The 12,790-nt window shown below is 37.9% G+C and overlaps 2 protein-coding genes across 2 annotated transcripts in view; both read right to left on the bottom strand.

Annotated features, from left to right (window-relative positions):
• The window catches only part of NUDT7 (nudix (nucleoside diphosphate linked moiety X)-type motif 7), a 4,307-nt gene extending 3,738 nt beyond the window's left edge, over window positions 1–569 (bottom strand). Inside the window, exon 1 of the mRNA XM_010181432.1 lies at window positions 283–569. Coding sequence (XP_010179734.1) covers window positions 283–569 — 287 coding nt within the window. The remainder of the gene's footprint in view (window positions 1–282) is intronic.
• A 1,099-nt stretch (window positions 570–1,668) lies between these two features.
• On the bottom strand, window positions 1,669–10,490 carry LOC104538284 (hypoxanthine-guanine phosphoribosyltransferase-like). The gene is made up of 9 exons (XM_010181431.1): window positions 10,473–10,490; window positions 6,924–7,030; window positions 6,293–6,476; window positions 5,350–5,412; window positions 4,763–4,780; window positions 4,473–4,555; window positions 3,433–3,479; window positions 2,684–2,760; window positions 1,669–1,716 (listed from the first exon to the last, which is right to left on the bottom strand). Exons 1-9 carry the CDS (start codon window positions 10,488–10,490, stop codon window positions 1,669–1,671), a joined length of 645 nt encoding a protein of 214 aa, XP_010179733.1.
• Window positions 10,491–12,790: the final 2,300 nt, after the last annotated feature.

Genomic DNA, 12,790 nt, shown 5'->3' with positions numbered 1-12,790 from the left:
CCGACCCGAAAGCAGATTTTCCCTTTTCCGTCGCCTCCCACCCCCTCTATGTGACCGACGGCCACTCTCTCCAATCAACACGCGAGTGCTGGGGGCTCCGCCTTCTGATTGGCTGCGGGCAGGCCACGCTAAGGTCGCCTCACGGGACAGGTGTTCTCAGAGGATGGGGTTCCGGCTTTCGGGCGGGCGCCGAGGTGAAGGCCGGGTCAGGCTGGACGGGTTGGACGTGGTGACGCCTCCGCCGCAGCAGTGGCCGGGGCCCCTTCCCCGGGCTACATTTACTCAGAGAAGGGTGGTGTTAGCTGCTGGCAGTCCTCCCTCCAGCTGGGGAAAGCAGAAATGCGTTTGACATCGCGTCCCGCCGAGTGGCGCTCGGGGCCCGCCCTCAGAGGAGCAAGCGCGGTGTTAGCGAGCAGACAGCGCCGGGCTGCAGTGTGAGCCGTTCCTTCTGCTTTAGATGAGGGGTCCACTCCTACAGACGCTAGCATTCCTCCTCCCACTTGCTTTAAGGGACGGATAACACGACCCATCACAGGCTCCAGCTCTCGGGAGGCTCTGGAAAGCTCCATTGTGCACCTGGCAGAGCCCAGTCGCCTCTCGCCCAGGACACTTAAAAGCTGAAGGACATCAGCAGACCCTCTTGAACACAGACATGTAGCTCAGTCATCTTGATTCACAGTGGGCAAAAAAAAAGCCTAAGGTCTCAGAGCTTACTTTAATCGTTTAGTACAGGTAGGAAACAGTGAGGTGTCAGAGACTACCTCAAGCTTGGTGCAGTTTCTGTGTGGTAAAATTTAGCTTCCAGTTCTCTTCAGGGATACACAAGTGGCAGAAGTAATTTTCTGCTATAATGGTTAATAATCCAGCCTTAACAACTAGATATTAGTGTTACTGCATTTCAAGTAACACCACACTGGTACAATTAACACACAGTCCTCACAAAAAACAGGACAATACCCCACATAGAATGGTTTTGGTTGGAAAAGACCTTTAAGATCATTGAGTCCAGCCTTAGAAAGTGTTCCAATAAACCATGTCCCTAAGTACGACATCTGCTTGTCTTTTAAGCACTTCCAGGGATGGTGACCAACCACCTCCACAGGCAGCCTGTTGCAATGCTTGACAAGCCCTTCACTATAAGAACTAATCTCATTCTAGTTAACTTAATGTTTGTTTATTGCATTAAGCTAAAAAACCAAATGTGTTTTCCATGCAGTATGTACTTTGTACAGTTGACATAATTAACATCACATCCTTAAATGCTTATCCAGCCTATTTGTTATGTAAAGTACATGTGTATGTATTTATATACACAAGCTCACATGTAAATATACTGTTTATATACAATACACACAGTGTTACTTCATATAGTAAATTAAAACCCAAATAATAATTATATAAACATGTACATGTCCTGGCTGTGTCCTGTGTAAGTCCAGCAGAATATAATACCCATTATGGTATAATACCATTATGGTGAATCTGTTCAGATTTCACTGTACCTTTAAGCTATTTTACATAATAATTGTAGGAAAATTACATAGAATAGCATCTTTAGAAAACAGGGTAGTTCTTCAGTGAAAAGGGCACAATTAGTAGACTACTTCTTATTAGTCATCCACACAGCTGTACATGCTACTGAACTGTTGTTCCAGAAGAGTAGTGTTATCAGATCCTATATTTCTCTTTGGCTTTCTCTTTCAGAATGCAGATGTGCTAAAAAAAACCAACAACAAAACCAAAACCCAACAACAACAACAACAACAAACTTTAGTGACTCTTTTCCTTTGAAGAAAACGCAAGAATGATTTTCAGTCATATTCCTAGCATTGTAAGGAAGAAAGACCAAAACAGTAATCTCTCTGAGTTTGGTTGCAAGTTTAGTACTTGCAGTAAAATTGAGATGTTAATTTTGTTTTCAAGCTCATCTGTAATTTAGAGATTTGTATATTCTGAAGAGGTCTAGTTTGTACAGTTATTGCATCCTTCTTCATACTGCTTTGCAATAGCATAGATCCATTATGTGTTTTTAATGGAACTGGTTTGTCTTCTTAATAAGACTTTCAAGTTAAAAAACTTTTCCACTTAACCAGATTTAAGAAAACACTTTTGAAATCTAAGGGCAGAAAAAAAGATCATCTCTTTCTGTCAGTTATGCTCTTTTTGAGTATGCTACTCAATGCAGGCTAAGGAGACTATTGTGGAACAAAGAATGGAGCAAATAAAAGAGATCATGATGGACATGTTACAGAGCGTAGGAAAAACCTTCACACACAGTCTGCACACAGCTTTTTTGGCTAGAAAAGAGCAACATAGGATTTCACTAAGACAGACTAACATGAAATCAAAGCCAAATTAAAAATTAATTTATTTCCAGATGGGACCAGCAGACTGCATGCTGCTAGCCATCCTGGAGAATTCAGAATACTGTACAGCATGGCTGGGCCATGAAACTTGTGAAGTCGCTTCATAGAAAGGTAAAGCATAGACAAGTTCTTAGAATTTACATTGAATTATCAGCTTTGTGTGTTAATAATGCTTTTGCCTTTTTAATGGAAGTCTCTGGTCAGATTTGAAGTTTTATTAATTGTTGAGAAGCTCCTAGTGTAAGCTAGTATTCTTGCTGGTTACCTGTGGTAACAGTTATATATGTAACAGTCAAGGCATACATATATGTACTTACGTTTAGATCTCTGAAGTATTCATTATAATCAAGAGCATATCCAACCACAAATTTATCTGGAATTTCAAAACCTATATCTGTAATAAAATACAGTTCTTTTTATACTTGGGTGGTATAAATAACTTTAAAGTACACAGTTTGTGTTCAACACATGCTTCAGCTATTTAAGAGTAATACCCAGAAAATACATAATCTAGCTTTCAAGGTACTTAGCATGCTTCTTTAAGAATCAGAGCCGTAAACTGATGACCAAGGTTAGAATCTATACAATCCCCATCAGTAAGTAGTACAACTAAAGTGCTGAGAATGCATTTTAAGAACAGAATAATTATTTAAAACCTACTTATGAGGTAGTTGTGGGAGAAAGAGACAAGGAGTGAGATTTTACTTGTGTAAAAGTAGATGCACTGCAACTCAGTAGGGAATTTCAAGGCAAGTTTAATGCAGGTCAAAACAAATGCCTTTTAGGGTCAAAGCCAAACAACACAAAACCAAGTTTTGATTCTGTTTCTGGTAACAAATAGCCAAAACTACACTCAGAACCACCAGGGGAAAAAATATTAAAAATAAAAGGTTGTCATGAAGTTTCAGCATAGGACAGCTGGTTGTCAGTTTACAAATTTGTATGTATTTCCTCCTCATTTCTCTTGCTTGACCTTCATGAAACTTAAGCACCAGTTTTCAGACCTACTGCATGAAGTGAAATTATAAGATCGTATTTTGGACAACCAGAAAAATGCAATACTTACAATCTGGTCTGTAACCTGGATTTTGATGTGTCCTTTTAACAAGCAGGCTGTAAGACAAAGCACAGAAGGTTATGGTTTTTAAAAATATGTCTTGCTGTAAGCTGTGTACTTCACTTCTCACCCCTCTCACCCCCATTCCCTCATAATCTTCTACAACCATGCAGTGAAGAATGAGATTATGGTAACAGAAAGAAGTAGTGTTGAGCCTTATAATTGAGGAAGAAGTGAAGACTGTGGTCCTGGTTCATTCTAAAGGTCCAAATGACTCTGTTTTACATTTAGGTCCCTTCTGTATCTCAAATAATTATTTTTTCATGTAGCAATGTATCAAAAAACTGGAGTAGCACAGTGAGATAAGGAAGTTCAAGTGGCACGTAAAGATTAAGGGAGAGGGAGGGACAGAGAAGAGGACAAGCTGTGCGATGTTGCTATGATTTCTTCCTCAAAGTCATATCCATTCTTGCTTTGCCTGTACACTTGTGAAGATACCAAGAACCTCCTGGACAGTCACTAAGAGGAACTTGTACATAGAACAAGAAGTGCTTTTTCAAAGCAACATGATTACTTAACAGAAACAGGAATATTCCCAAAAAATTCCTTTTAGAGACCATCTAAATGCAGATCTAGAATGCCGCTTGAAATCATCTTGCAAGTGCAAACCTGTATGACTGAGGATACTAAGAGAATTTCTGAGTATTATCATTCTAGTATTGAGAGAACTGAGAAGGTGTTAGAAAACCTATGGAAAGAGCTAAATTACCTTCAAACATAAGGAGGTAAAAAACAAGGAATCCATCAGACTTTATGGACTATGCAAAGAACCAGGAAACCCTTACAATGAAGATGGTAGTGCATATGTGAATTTCCTAGGTCAATAAATACTTAGCTTTCACCAGCTAGATATGGATTGCTTCCTGCTTTTACTTCTTCTTTCTCCAAACTTCAAACTAAACAAAACCAAACACCCACTATCATACACTGACTATTCATCTAAATGATTTTGCTATATCTTCGCATTACACTGCACTAAGTGGCCATACCTTACAACTTTTACCATCTTTGGTTCATTGTCTTTTAGTTTTGAAAGTAGCGCCTTCATTGTCCTACCAGTCTCAATAATGTCCTGAAAGAGATAAAAAATAAATTATCCTCTGAGTCTGAAAGAAAAAAACAGATTTTCAGTGGATTAATTTAAAGCATAAAAAACAGTCAGCAACCCTGGCAGCACAGTAACAGAATTTATTGTTATTTTATAAGCAATAGGTATTTACTTGCAAGATGAGGAGAAAAGAGTCCATGTCATTTCCCTCCCCCTGCAATGTTTACTTACCTCTACTACTAACACATTCTGGAAAAGTCCATGTAGGGAGAGAAAGAAAAGAAAATATTTACATGGCAACATTCAGTGAATTGTACAGCCAGGAAAAGTTTGCACTACAATCTTCAGTTACAAGTAAGTTGCAATTTATTTTCAAGGCAGCTTATCACTTAACTGCTTATATTATTTTAGTGTTTTCCGAAAAGTCTTTCTGTAAGTATTTATTTAGAAGCATAAAATATTGAGAAAACCACCCATGTCAGGTTTTAGATATTATTCTGTGTATAGCAATATCATTCTAAAATGATACTGCATACTCAGGTTAAGATCGTTTGTTTCCAGGGGCTGAGAAACCATCTAATAAAATCAATCATTATTGAATGGTTCTAATGATTGTATTCTGCATAAAATGCAGATTCAATACTGATTGTGTGAAGTTTCCACTGAGATCAGTGGGTATTACTGTTTCAAAGATGTCATTTTAAACCAGTGTTAAGTGGCTGTAAATATGTAGTATCAAAACCTTAAAAAAATTGACATCCTAGACAATACACAAGAACTGTTCTTTTTCCTTAAAAGCTGAAGATACTAAGTCATACTTTCCCATTTAGTATAGACAGCTCCTCTCCAACAATACTGATTTTTTCTGTAGGTGAATCATTCTAGAAGGAGAAAGAAGAGAGGGAAGTCACATAAAACATGCTCAAAAGAATTATCTTGTATGTGTATGAATGTTATGCTGCTCTTGCTTTTTGCCTATCAAATGACACAACTTTACACAGCACTCCTTCAGTAAAAGAGCTTTTAAGCAGCTGAGAGCAAGAGGAGAGAATGAAGATGTTTGCATGGAACCAAGAGTACATCCATATTCACAGAACAGACATAATTGCTCTTAGCTATTTCATGACCACAGATTTATTTTAGAATTCCATGAAACATTTATAGGATATTGTAAACTATTGTGTTTAGCATGGAGTAAATTTTGATCAGTGCACAGAACTCTAGCCTTCAAAGAGGGGAAAAGATAAAACAGAAAATACCGGCATAAGTCATTGCTTTACAGTAGTTGGCTCAGGCCAGCTATGATAGGTTCAGGCAAAATATGTTCCCCAGCACACAGATAATAAAACCAAGTCTCTCTAATATTATCTGTAGGAATAGAAAGTAATGCAGAGAGAGACAATACAAAGTCTCTGATGCTAAGGTCCTCTCCATACTCCCTCCCACCAAAGAGTGCCATGGTAAAGACAGAGTAGAACCTGTATGGAAGCTGAGGGCTGGAGAGGAGGATGTTGAAGACCTGACCCTGGCTTTGTCATGTTAAATGTTCTGCTATCTGTTCATTCCAGTGAGTATACAATATCAATCTGATCATTGGGGCAGATCAATAGAAACCTAGAATCAGTATGTAATAAACCAAGTTGCTTTGAACATGATATATGCATAAACTCAATTTCTGTGGAGTTTTCATGTAAACTACCAGTCTTCAGAATGTCAGTCTATGAGGGGAGTAAATTTTCCAAGGAAAAGAATGTTGCTTACACAGTAGCTTTTTATTCTAACAAAATCCACAGTAATAGGCACAGATTTGTCACCATTTTGATTTAGTGCTTTGATATGGTCCAGCAAATCGGCAAAGAATTTATAGCCTCCTTTAAGGACACAGAGCGCAACAATATGATGGCTTCCCATATCTTGCATGATATCTCTAGCCAAACGTTCTGTCCTGGAAGGAAGAAAAGACAAATTCTCTAAAGTGTTTAGCATATCATATTTGTTTGTTCATATATTAAGTAATGTCCAAGTTAAAATTCTGATCTTGCTGTTATGTTTTTTATAAGCAGCAAATTGTGACCACGTTAAGGCAGTTACATATTTGTAGTTCACATGATAATGCCTACTCCACTTGGCATACTGTTGATTTAATCCATATATCTAAACAATGTAGGATAGGAAAGCTTGAAGATATTTGATATAATGTGGAAACTTAACTGGGGTTGTAGAGGAATCTACTCCATAAAACTCCTTTTGTATTAAACTCCAGAACACAAGTGCTAGAGCTGCAGGATTTCCATGTTTCTCATGGGCTATGAGCGTAGGGCATCAGTCTTCATTTGGAGGGAAATGGATCATTGGCATCACTGTCACTACTCTTTGTTGATTACCCTCATACCTGTCCAGGATGAGTCCATGAGGAATGAAGACTCTTTCTAAATCTTCTTCATAATGCTTAGGAATGCAAAATAGATTTTTATTATAGCCACTTTCTTCATCTCTTATCTGCAAGTGAAAATGAAATAGCTCTAAGAGTAAAGACAGAGCCACACAGGGAAAAAACCTTCCAGTCTGATAATGCAGAAAGACTCCTCTCCCCACTCCCCAAATAATGTGTCAAAGCATCTGAGAGTTTTTGAACTTTCTGATAAAACCATTCACGATCTGTCCGATAATTCAGGAGCTTGTATGCTTGTCTGCGATGTGAATGGATAGATAACTACTTCACCCTAGTCATTGTAAGAGAAATTCTCAACCACCATCAACTCTTAAAAAATCCCTTGTATTCTCCATTCCCCCTTCTGCAAAGCAGAGTAGCTTGCTCATGTGGCAGACAAGCAAAAAATAAAGTTTAAGGCAAGTAGATTGGGATTACAGCTTGATCCCCAGTCAGCAGGTGACTTTAGGATGCTTCACTACCTTGACCATCCTTTTCCTTTGTGTAGGAGAGGAAAACAGTCTCCCATCTCCCGAGTGTGAATTCACAACTGAACTTTTGACAGCTGTACGCACATACCAACCATCAGCTGCCTCAGAGGACAGAGGAGATGATTTACCTCAAAGAGAAAGTTTTGAGATGGTAGTGGGAAGAGGAGAAGTTGCAGAGGGTACCCCTAGGTGAGAACCAGAGACCTGCTGAGCTGCAGTTCAGCATGTTGTGCTGTTTGCCCTGCTAGCAGATTGATCCTCAACATGGTTGGGGAGAGCTGCTACTTAACTGCTTCCCACTGGTAAGGTAACCCTTTTGCTGTACTTTCCCAGTTGCATACTCTTCATTTGGGCTTCTCTTCTGATTAGTCTTTTGACCCTAAATGGATCCATGCCTTTGGATTCTATCACTCTTCCAGACCATAATGAATACTTTAGTCTTTTTTCATTTATGAAGTGGAGGTACCAAAGCAGGCAAGGAAAAAATACAATGAGGTAGATAAAATTGTGAATAAGAGTGCAATTATGCAAGTATTAGAAATAAATTAAGAAAAAAAGTAAAATTAGTGAGTTTTTTGTCGCATCTGATATTGCCTTCATATTGTTAAAAATACCTAATTGAAAGAAAAATTCAAAGCTGGGTCAAAGCGTCACTAGTGCAAAATAGGTTAACTGCACACCAGTTGCATTCAGCAGAACTCAGTACAGTTTATTTCAAAATATGAGAGCGCTACATTGTGCAGATTTCTTTGGTGGAGTATACGTTACTAATAGCATATAGTCTGTTGAACAAAGTAAATAACTACTTCAGTAGAAGGCTAAGTTTTAAAGGAGTGGGTTTACTCCATATTCTTGCTAAGGCTGTAAATCTTTTCACCCCTCAGACTTGGCATGTGTAACATCCCTGTACTAACTGTGAAACATCTTTTGATTTTACTAAACAGGTCTCAAAACCAAGGATTTGGTAGCTTACTAATGACAGCAGAGAGCTATGAACTAGACAGTAACAGCCTAAAGCATTGGTAACGAATGAGTTAACACCTGCAAACTCTAACAGAGATGAATTGTAATTCTCCTTTTTGGCACAGGAGATACGAGTGCTTAGGAAGAAAGGAAAAATGGAATATAGGAAATATAGTTATTACTTGCAAAACTCACAGCAGTGCAAAAATGAGAACCAATTACTGCTGTTTATTTTATATTGGCTGAAAATAACCCACTTAATTTAAAGATAAAACTAGAGAGACAGGTGTTAACAAAAATTTGAAAGACTAGATTATTGTAATACAAGACAATACGTATAGAGTCACATCCTGGCTGAACTAACCGTATTCTGCAAGTACTCCAAATGGATAGGCCTTCATGTTCCAAGTTAGACTTAAAGAACAGCCTTGCAATTGAGCACCATTTAGAGTGTCAGCAGTACTACTTTGTCTGGTTTAGTTACTCATTTTTTTGTGGCTGAAGTCAGTGACGTGAAAGCTTAGATGAAGGATTGGAAGAGATACTGGCAGTTGCACAATATCAGCTGTAGATGAGGCCAGACAGTAGTGTCTATGAGCGGGCTTTAATGCTGTTCAGAACTGCGTATTGTTGTTTCAGTCCTATATTAAAGCAGTTCGCCAGTTTGAAATGGGCTGATTTCTGCCTGTGTGAAGTTGCTAGTGGTGACAGACAGAATACACACACAGGATATGGGATTCTTTCAGCAAAAGGCAGTGATGATAAGACAAAATTAGAAACATTGGTCAAAGTTAAAAGACAGTGTTTATTTGAAACTATGGGAACATAGAAGCATCATTTTCCTTTGGAGTACAGAAAAAGTACTCTTAAGGATAGTCACTGACATGATAAACACTTTTAGAAGTGCTTTAGGTTAGGTTGGTTGTTTTGTTGTTCTGGTGGTTTTGTTTTTGTTTTGTTGTTGTTGTTTTTTCCCCCACCCCCCCCAAGATTCCCACCTCTATTGCATTTTGCATAACTGCAACATAAGTGCAATGACTCTGTTACCTGCAACTTAAGCAGTTTTTCTGTTGCCCGGTCATCGTACTGATTGCCATATTTAGTTGACTCCAGCCTTACAAATGGCTTTTGCAGTTATAATTTGGGCTTTCATTTGCTCAGCTTTGTTGCCAGTGAATTTATCTTCCTGCTACATTTGATGAGGCATCACAACTGGTTCAGCTCAAGCGAGGGATGAGCCGTGTCCATGTAAATGTAACTATTGAATAAAGCTAATCTTGAAGCATAGCGATCACTGCTTATAGCTACTCCAGCAGTGCAGTTTAGTACCTTTTATTTGGTTAACAACCATGCTTATTGAGACTATTCTGTGCAGACAATATCTGATACATTAAAATCTTGTTTGTTCCTATGTGTGAAGCATTTTTTAAGGTCTGGTGAAAGGTTTATGAACAGAACTTTAAGGATTGCGTCAGTTGGAGCACCACATCACCATAGCAACATGCTGCATATACCTTACAGGCTCATAAAAGCAGTTGTATTGTGGCACTTGCTAAATAATATAGCGACATCCCATTATAATAAAACAATCTACTAAACTATAACACAACATCATTAAATTTTTAAATCACAAGCTTATAACTTGAGGAATTAGCTGCTTAGTTTGGGTTCAATCTCATCTGTTGTTCATTTAGTGATGTAGGTTTCCAAGTTTAGGGGGGGTAAAAAAACCAAAACGAACTACAGTGATTACATACAATAAAGAGATTCATTAATAAGTATTGTTTCATCAGCACAGAATGAAAGAATATGAATACAGGTATAGTAAAATCAAATAAATATTGTAATAAATTTGTAAAAAAAACCCCAAACCAACTCTGTTAACATGCCTCTGTTTTGAAAGCCAGTTTGTCTCTCAAGTAAAATATAAGAAACAAGGCCTTGCAATAGTCAGAATTTCTAATGTTCTACTATTTTTGCTGAAGCTAACATCTCCCCCACACCCAAGGCTCCCTTCAATCAAATTACCAGACATAAGTGCATTATGCTTTCTTACCTGCAGCCCATGAGCCATAATCTTCCTCTGAACTATGCTGTCAGAGAATGAGTTGGTAATATTACTGCAGTTTGTCTTGCTCTGTTTTCATCTTGTAGTCAGATCATGACCTGCTTCTAAAAGGTCAAAATTGCCATCCTTCCTAGAGAAAGCATCACTTCCTTCTGCTAATGCACTGACATCACAATCCCAGGTTCTTACTTAATCAGATTAACCAGAAATAAAATAGGCATTAGTCCTGCTGGAACCAACCAGAGTAAAGATATGGGGAACGAAGGAGATGCAAAAAGGAAGCACATGAATCATATTAGTGGGAAGGACTAGGCAGGGTAGGTTTTGGTGGGTTTTGTTTGTTTTTGGGTTTGTTTTTGGTTTGTTTTTGGTTTTGTTTTGTTGTTGTTGTTGGTTTTGGTTTGTTTTTTTATTTGAAAACACAAATCAGGTATTTGGTTGTAGCAGATGGTAACTCAGTGGTATATGTGTAGTTTTATATACCAGTTTCTTACACAATATTGGCACATCCATTATAGTGATAAAGTCCACATCTGTTTACAATTCTTGTGCTAACTTGCTGTCAAAAATCAATATTTGAATAAACAAAGCCATATTTTTAAAGATGACTTGAAGGTCTGCAGGTGTTGAGCTGTGGTGAACCCTGTCTGACATTCTTCCAAGTCATCCTTTCATAAAATGAGAGGGTGATAGTTCCAGTAACACGCTCCACATAATTTAAAATCAAATCGTGCTGACATTCACTGTAATCTGATTATTTTAGTGTACCAAACTGCACTATTATCTGGGATTAACATGAAAGACTTAGATTTCTACAAATTAATCCTACTAACAAAATAAGCTAAAGCCAGCTTGCATACAACATGTTACAGAATGTTCTTTCCAGATTGGGTACATTTTATTAATTCAACTAGTTTTGTTTTCTTGGGGATGGGGGACATTAATTAAGGAACATTTTTCTCTTTTCTTTGTGATCTTACAGATGCTCTGCAGAGCAAGGCTGCAAACACTTGAGATAATGTGGAAATGCTCTTCAAATGGGTTAATGGTCATAGCCACAACTTTCAGCGATACATTAAATAGTAATACTACTTGGGAACTATTAATGCCATGAGGCTGCTTGGCTCCTGTTTTATGGAGTTAGCAATACCTTCCTGCTATGAATTCCCAATCATATTCTTTTATGTGTGAGCTCCCTATCTTGTGAAAAGGCTTGCTTTTCTAATTCCTAGTGTAAGGCATTATTTCTAGTAGGTAGTAACTCAAATTCAACAACTTGGAGAATTTCCCAACAATCCTCCTTTGAAAGGAAACATTAACTAAAACCATACATGCAAACAGTGATGGCTATTGTTTGAGCCGGGATACTCTCCCTTCCTTATTCTCAGTTGCCAAAATGAATGTGAACAGCGGCACTGCTGAGGGACTTGTACAAACATACCTGGCCTTTGTAAGTGCACATGGATAAAGCAAGAGAAGGAAAAGGAGGAGGCTCCCAGACTACTTTGTGTATTTCACCCTTCCTGAGCTTTTCACCCCAGAGTAATTTAGTTTTTTGGTCCTCCAGAGAGGATGATGCCATGGTAGAATTCTAGGTGCTGCAATACTGCTCATACCGATTGCCCATGTATCACTGCTATAGCTTTATATGACTCGTTCTAGGATTTAAATAATTTATTATTATAATATTTTCTAATTATTTCTAATTTTTTCTTAATTTCTTTCAAAGGCAAAAAAAAAGATACATACATGTTTCATATTTGTTTGTTGATTCTCATGTAGTTTTCCATGTTTAAACAGAATTTAGTTTAGTCTTGCTAAAATCAACAGTGTGAGTGAGACTACTTGTTTTCACCCTATTTCTAATGAAGGGGCTAATTATTGGCACTATTTTGGTTTACAATTTCCAGCAGTCTAAGCACAGTTACTGAAATTGCTGTAAGAAATAGTGTGCATATCTGTAGCACCCAGTTTAGCTCTGCCTTTTTTAAAATGCTGTGTTCTTCTACATATGATGTAATTTTTTGTGTGGTTAATCTCTGTATAGGAAAACCTTGACTGCAGATCACACATATTAGGCAGCCTTCTCTCTGAACAGGGCACTTCAAAATATCCTCAAGTGTAATACGTATGCTTTGGTTCTGTCTATTAGAAGACCACATCTGTTACATAAATGACTTTTAGAAATCCCTGAAGTCTTTACTTGAGGCAAGTTTGGTTCCACATTACTCACATTTTTATAAATTATACACTTGATTTTGCAAATCTTTGTGTATTCTTTAGGGACCATATGGTTTGATTGGATC

This window comes from Mesitornis unicolor, unplaced genomic scaffold (assembly GCF_000695765.1).
Source record: "Mesitornis unicolor isolate BGI_N332 unplaced genomic scaffold, ASM69576v1 scaffold17943, whole genome shotgun sequence".
Taxonomy (NCBI): domain Eukaryota; kingdom Metazoa; phylum Chordata; class Aves; order Mesitornithiformes; family Mesitornithidae; genus Mesitornis; species Mesitornis unicolor.
This window is presented reverse-complemented; position numbering and strand designations above follow the sequence as displayed.

Excerpts from the sequence above, each read along its gene's own strand:
- LOC104538284 (XM_010181431.1), bottom strand. Across the intron at positions 3,480-4,472 it reads AAGATGGTAAAAGTTGTAAG|CCTGCTTGTTAAAAGGACAC; the intron begins GTATGGCCACTT and ends TTTGTCTTACAG. Across the intron at positions 2,761-3,432 it reads TCCAGGTTACAGACCAGATT|ATATAGGTTTTGAAATTCCA; the intron begins GTAAGTATTGCA and ends ATTTTATTACAG.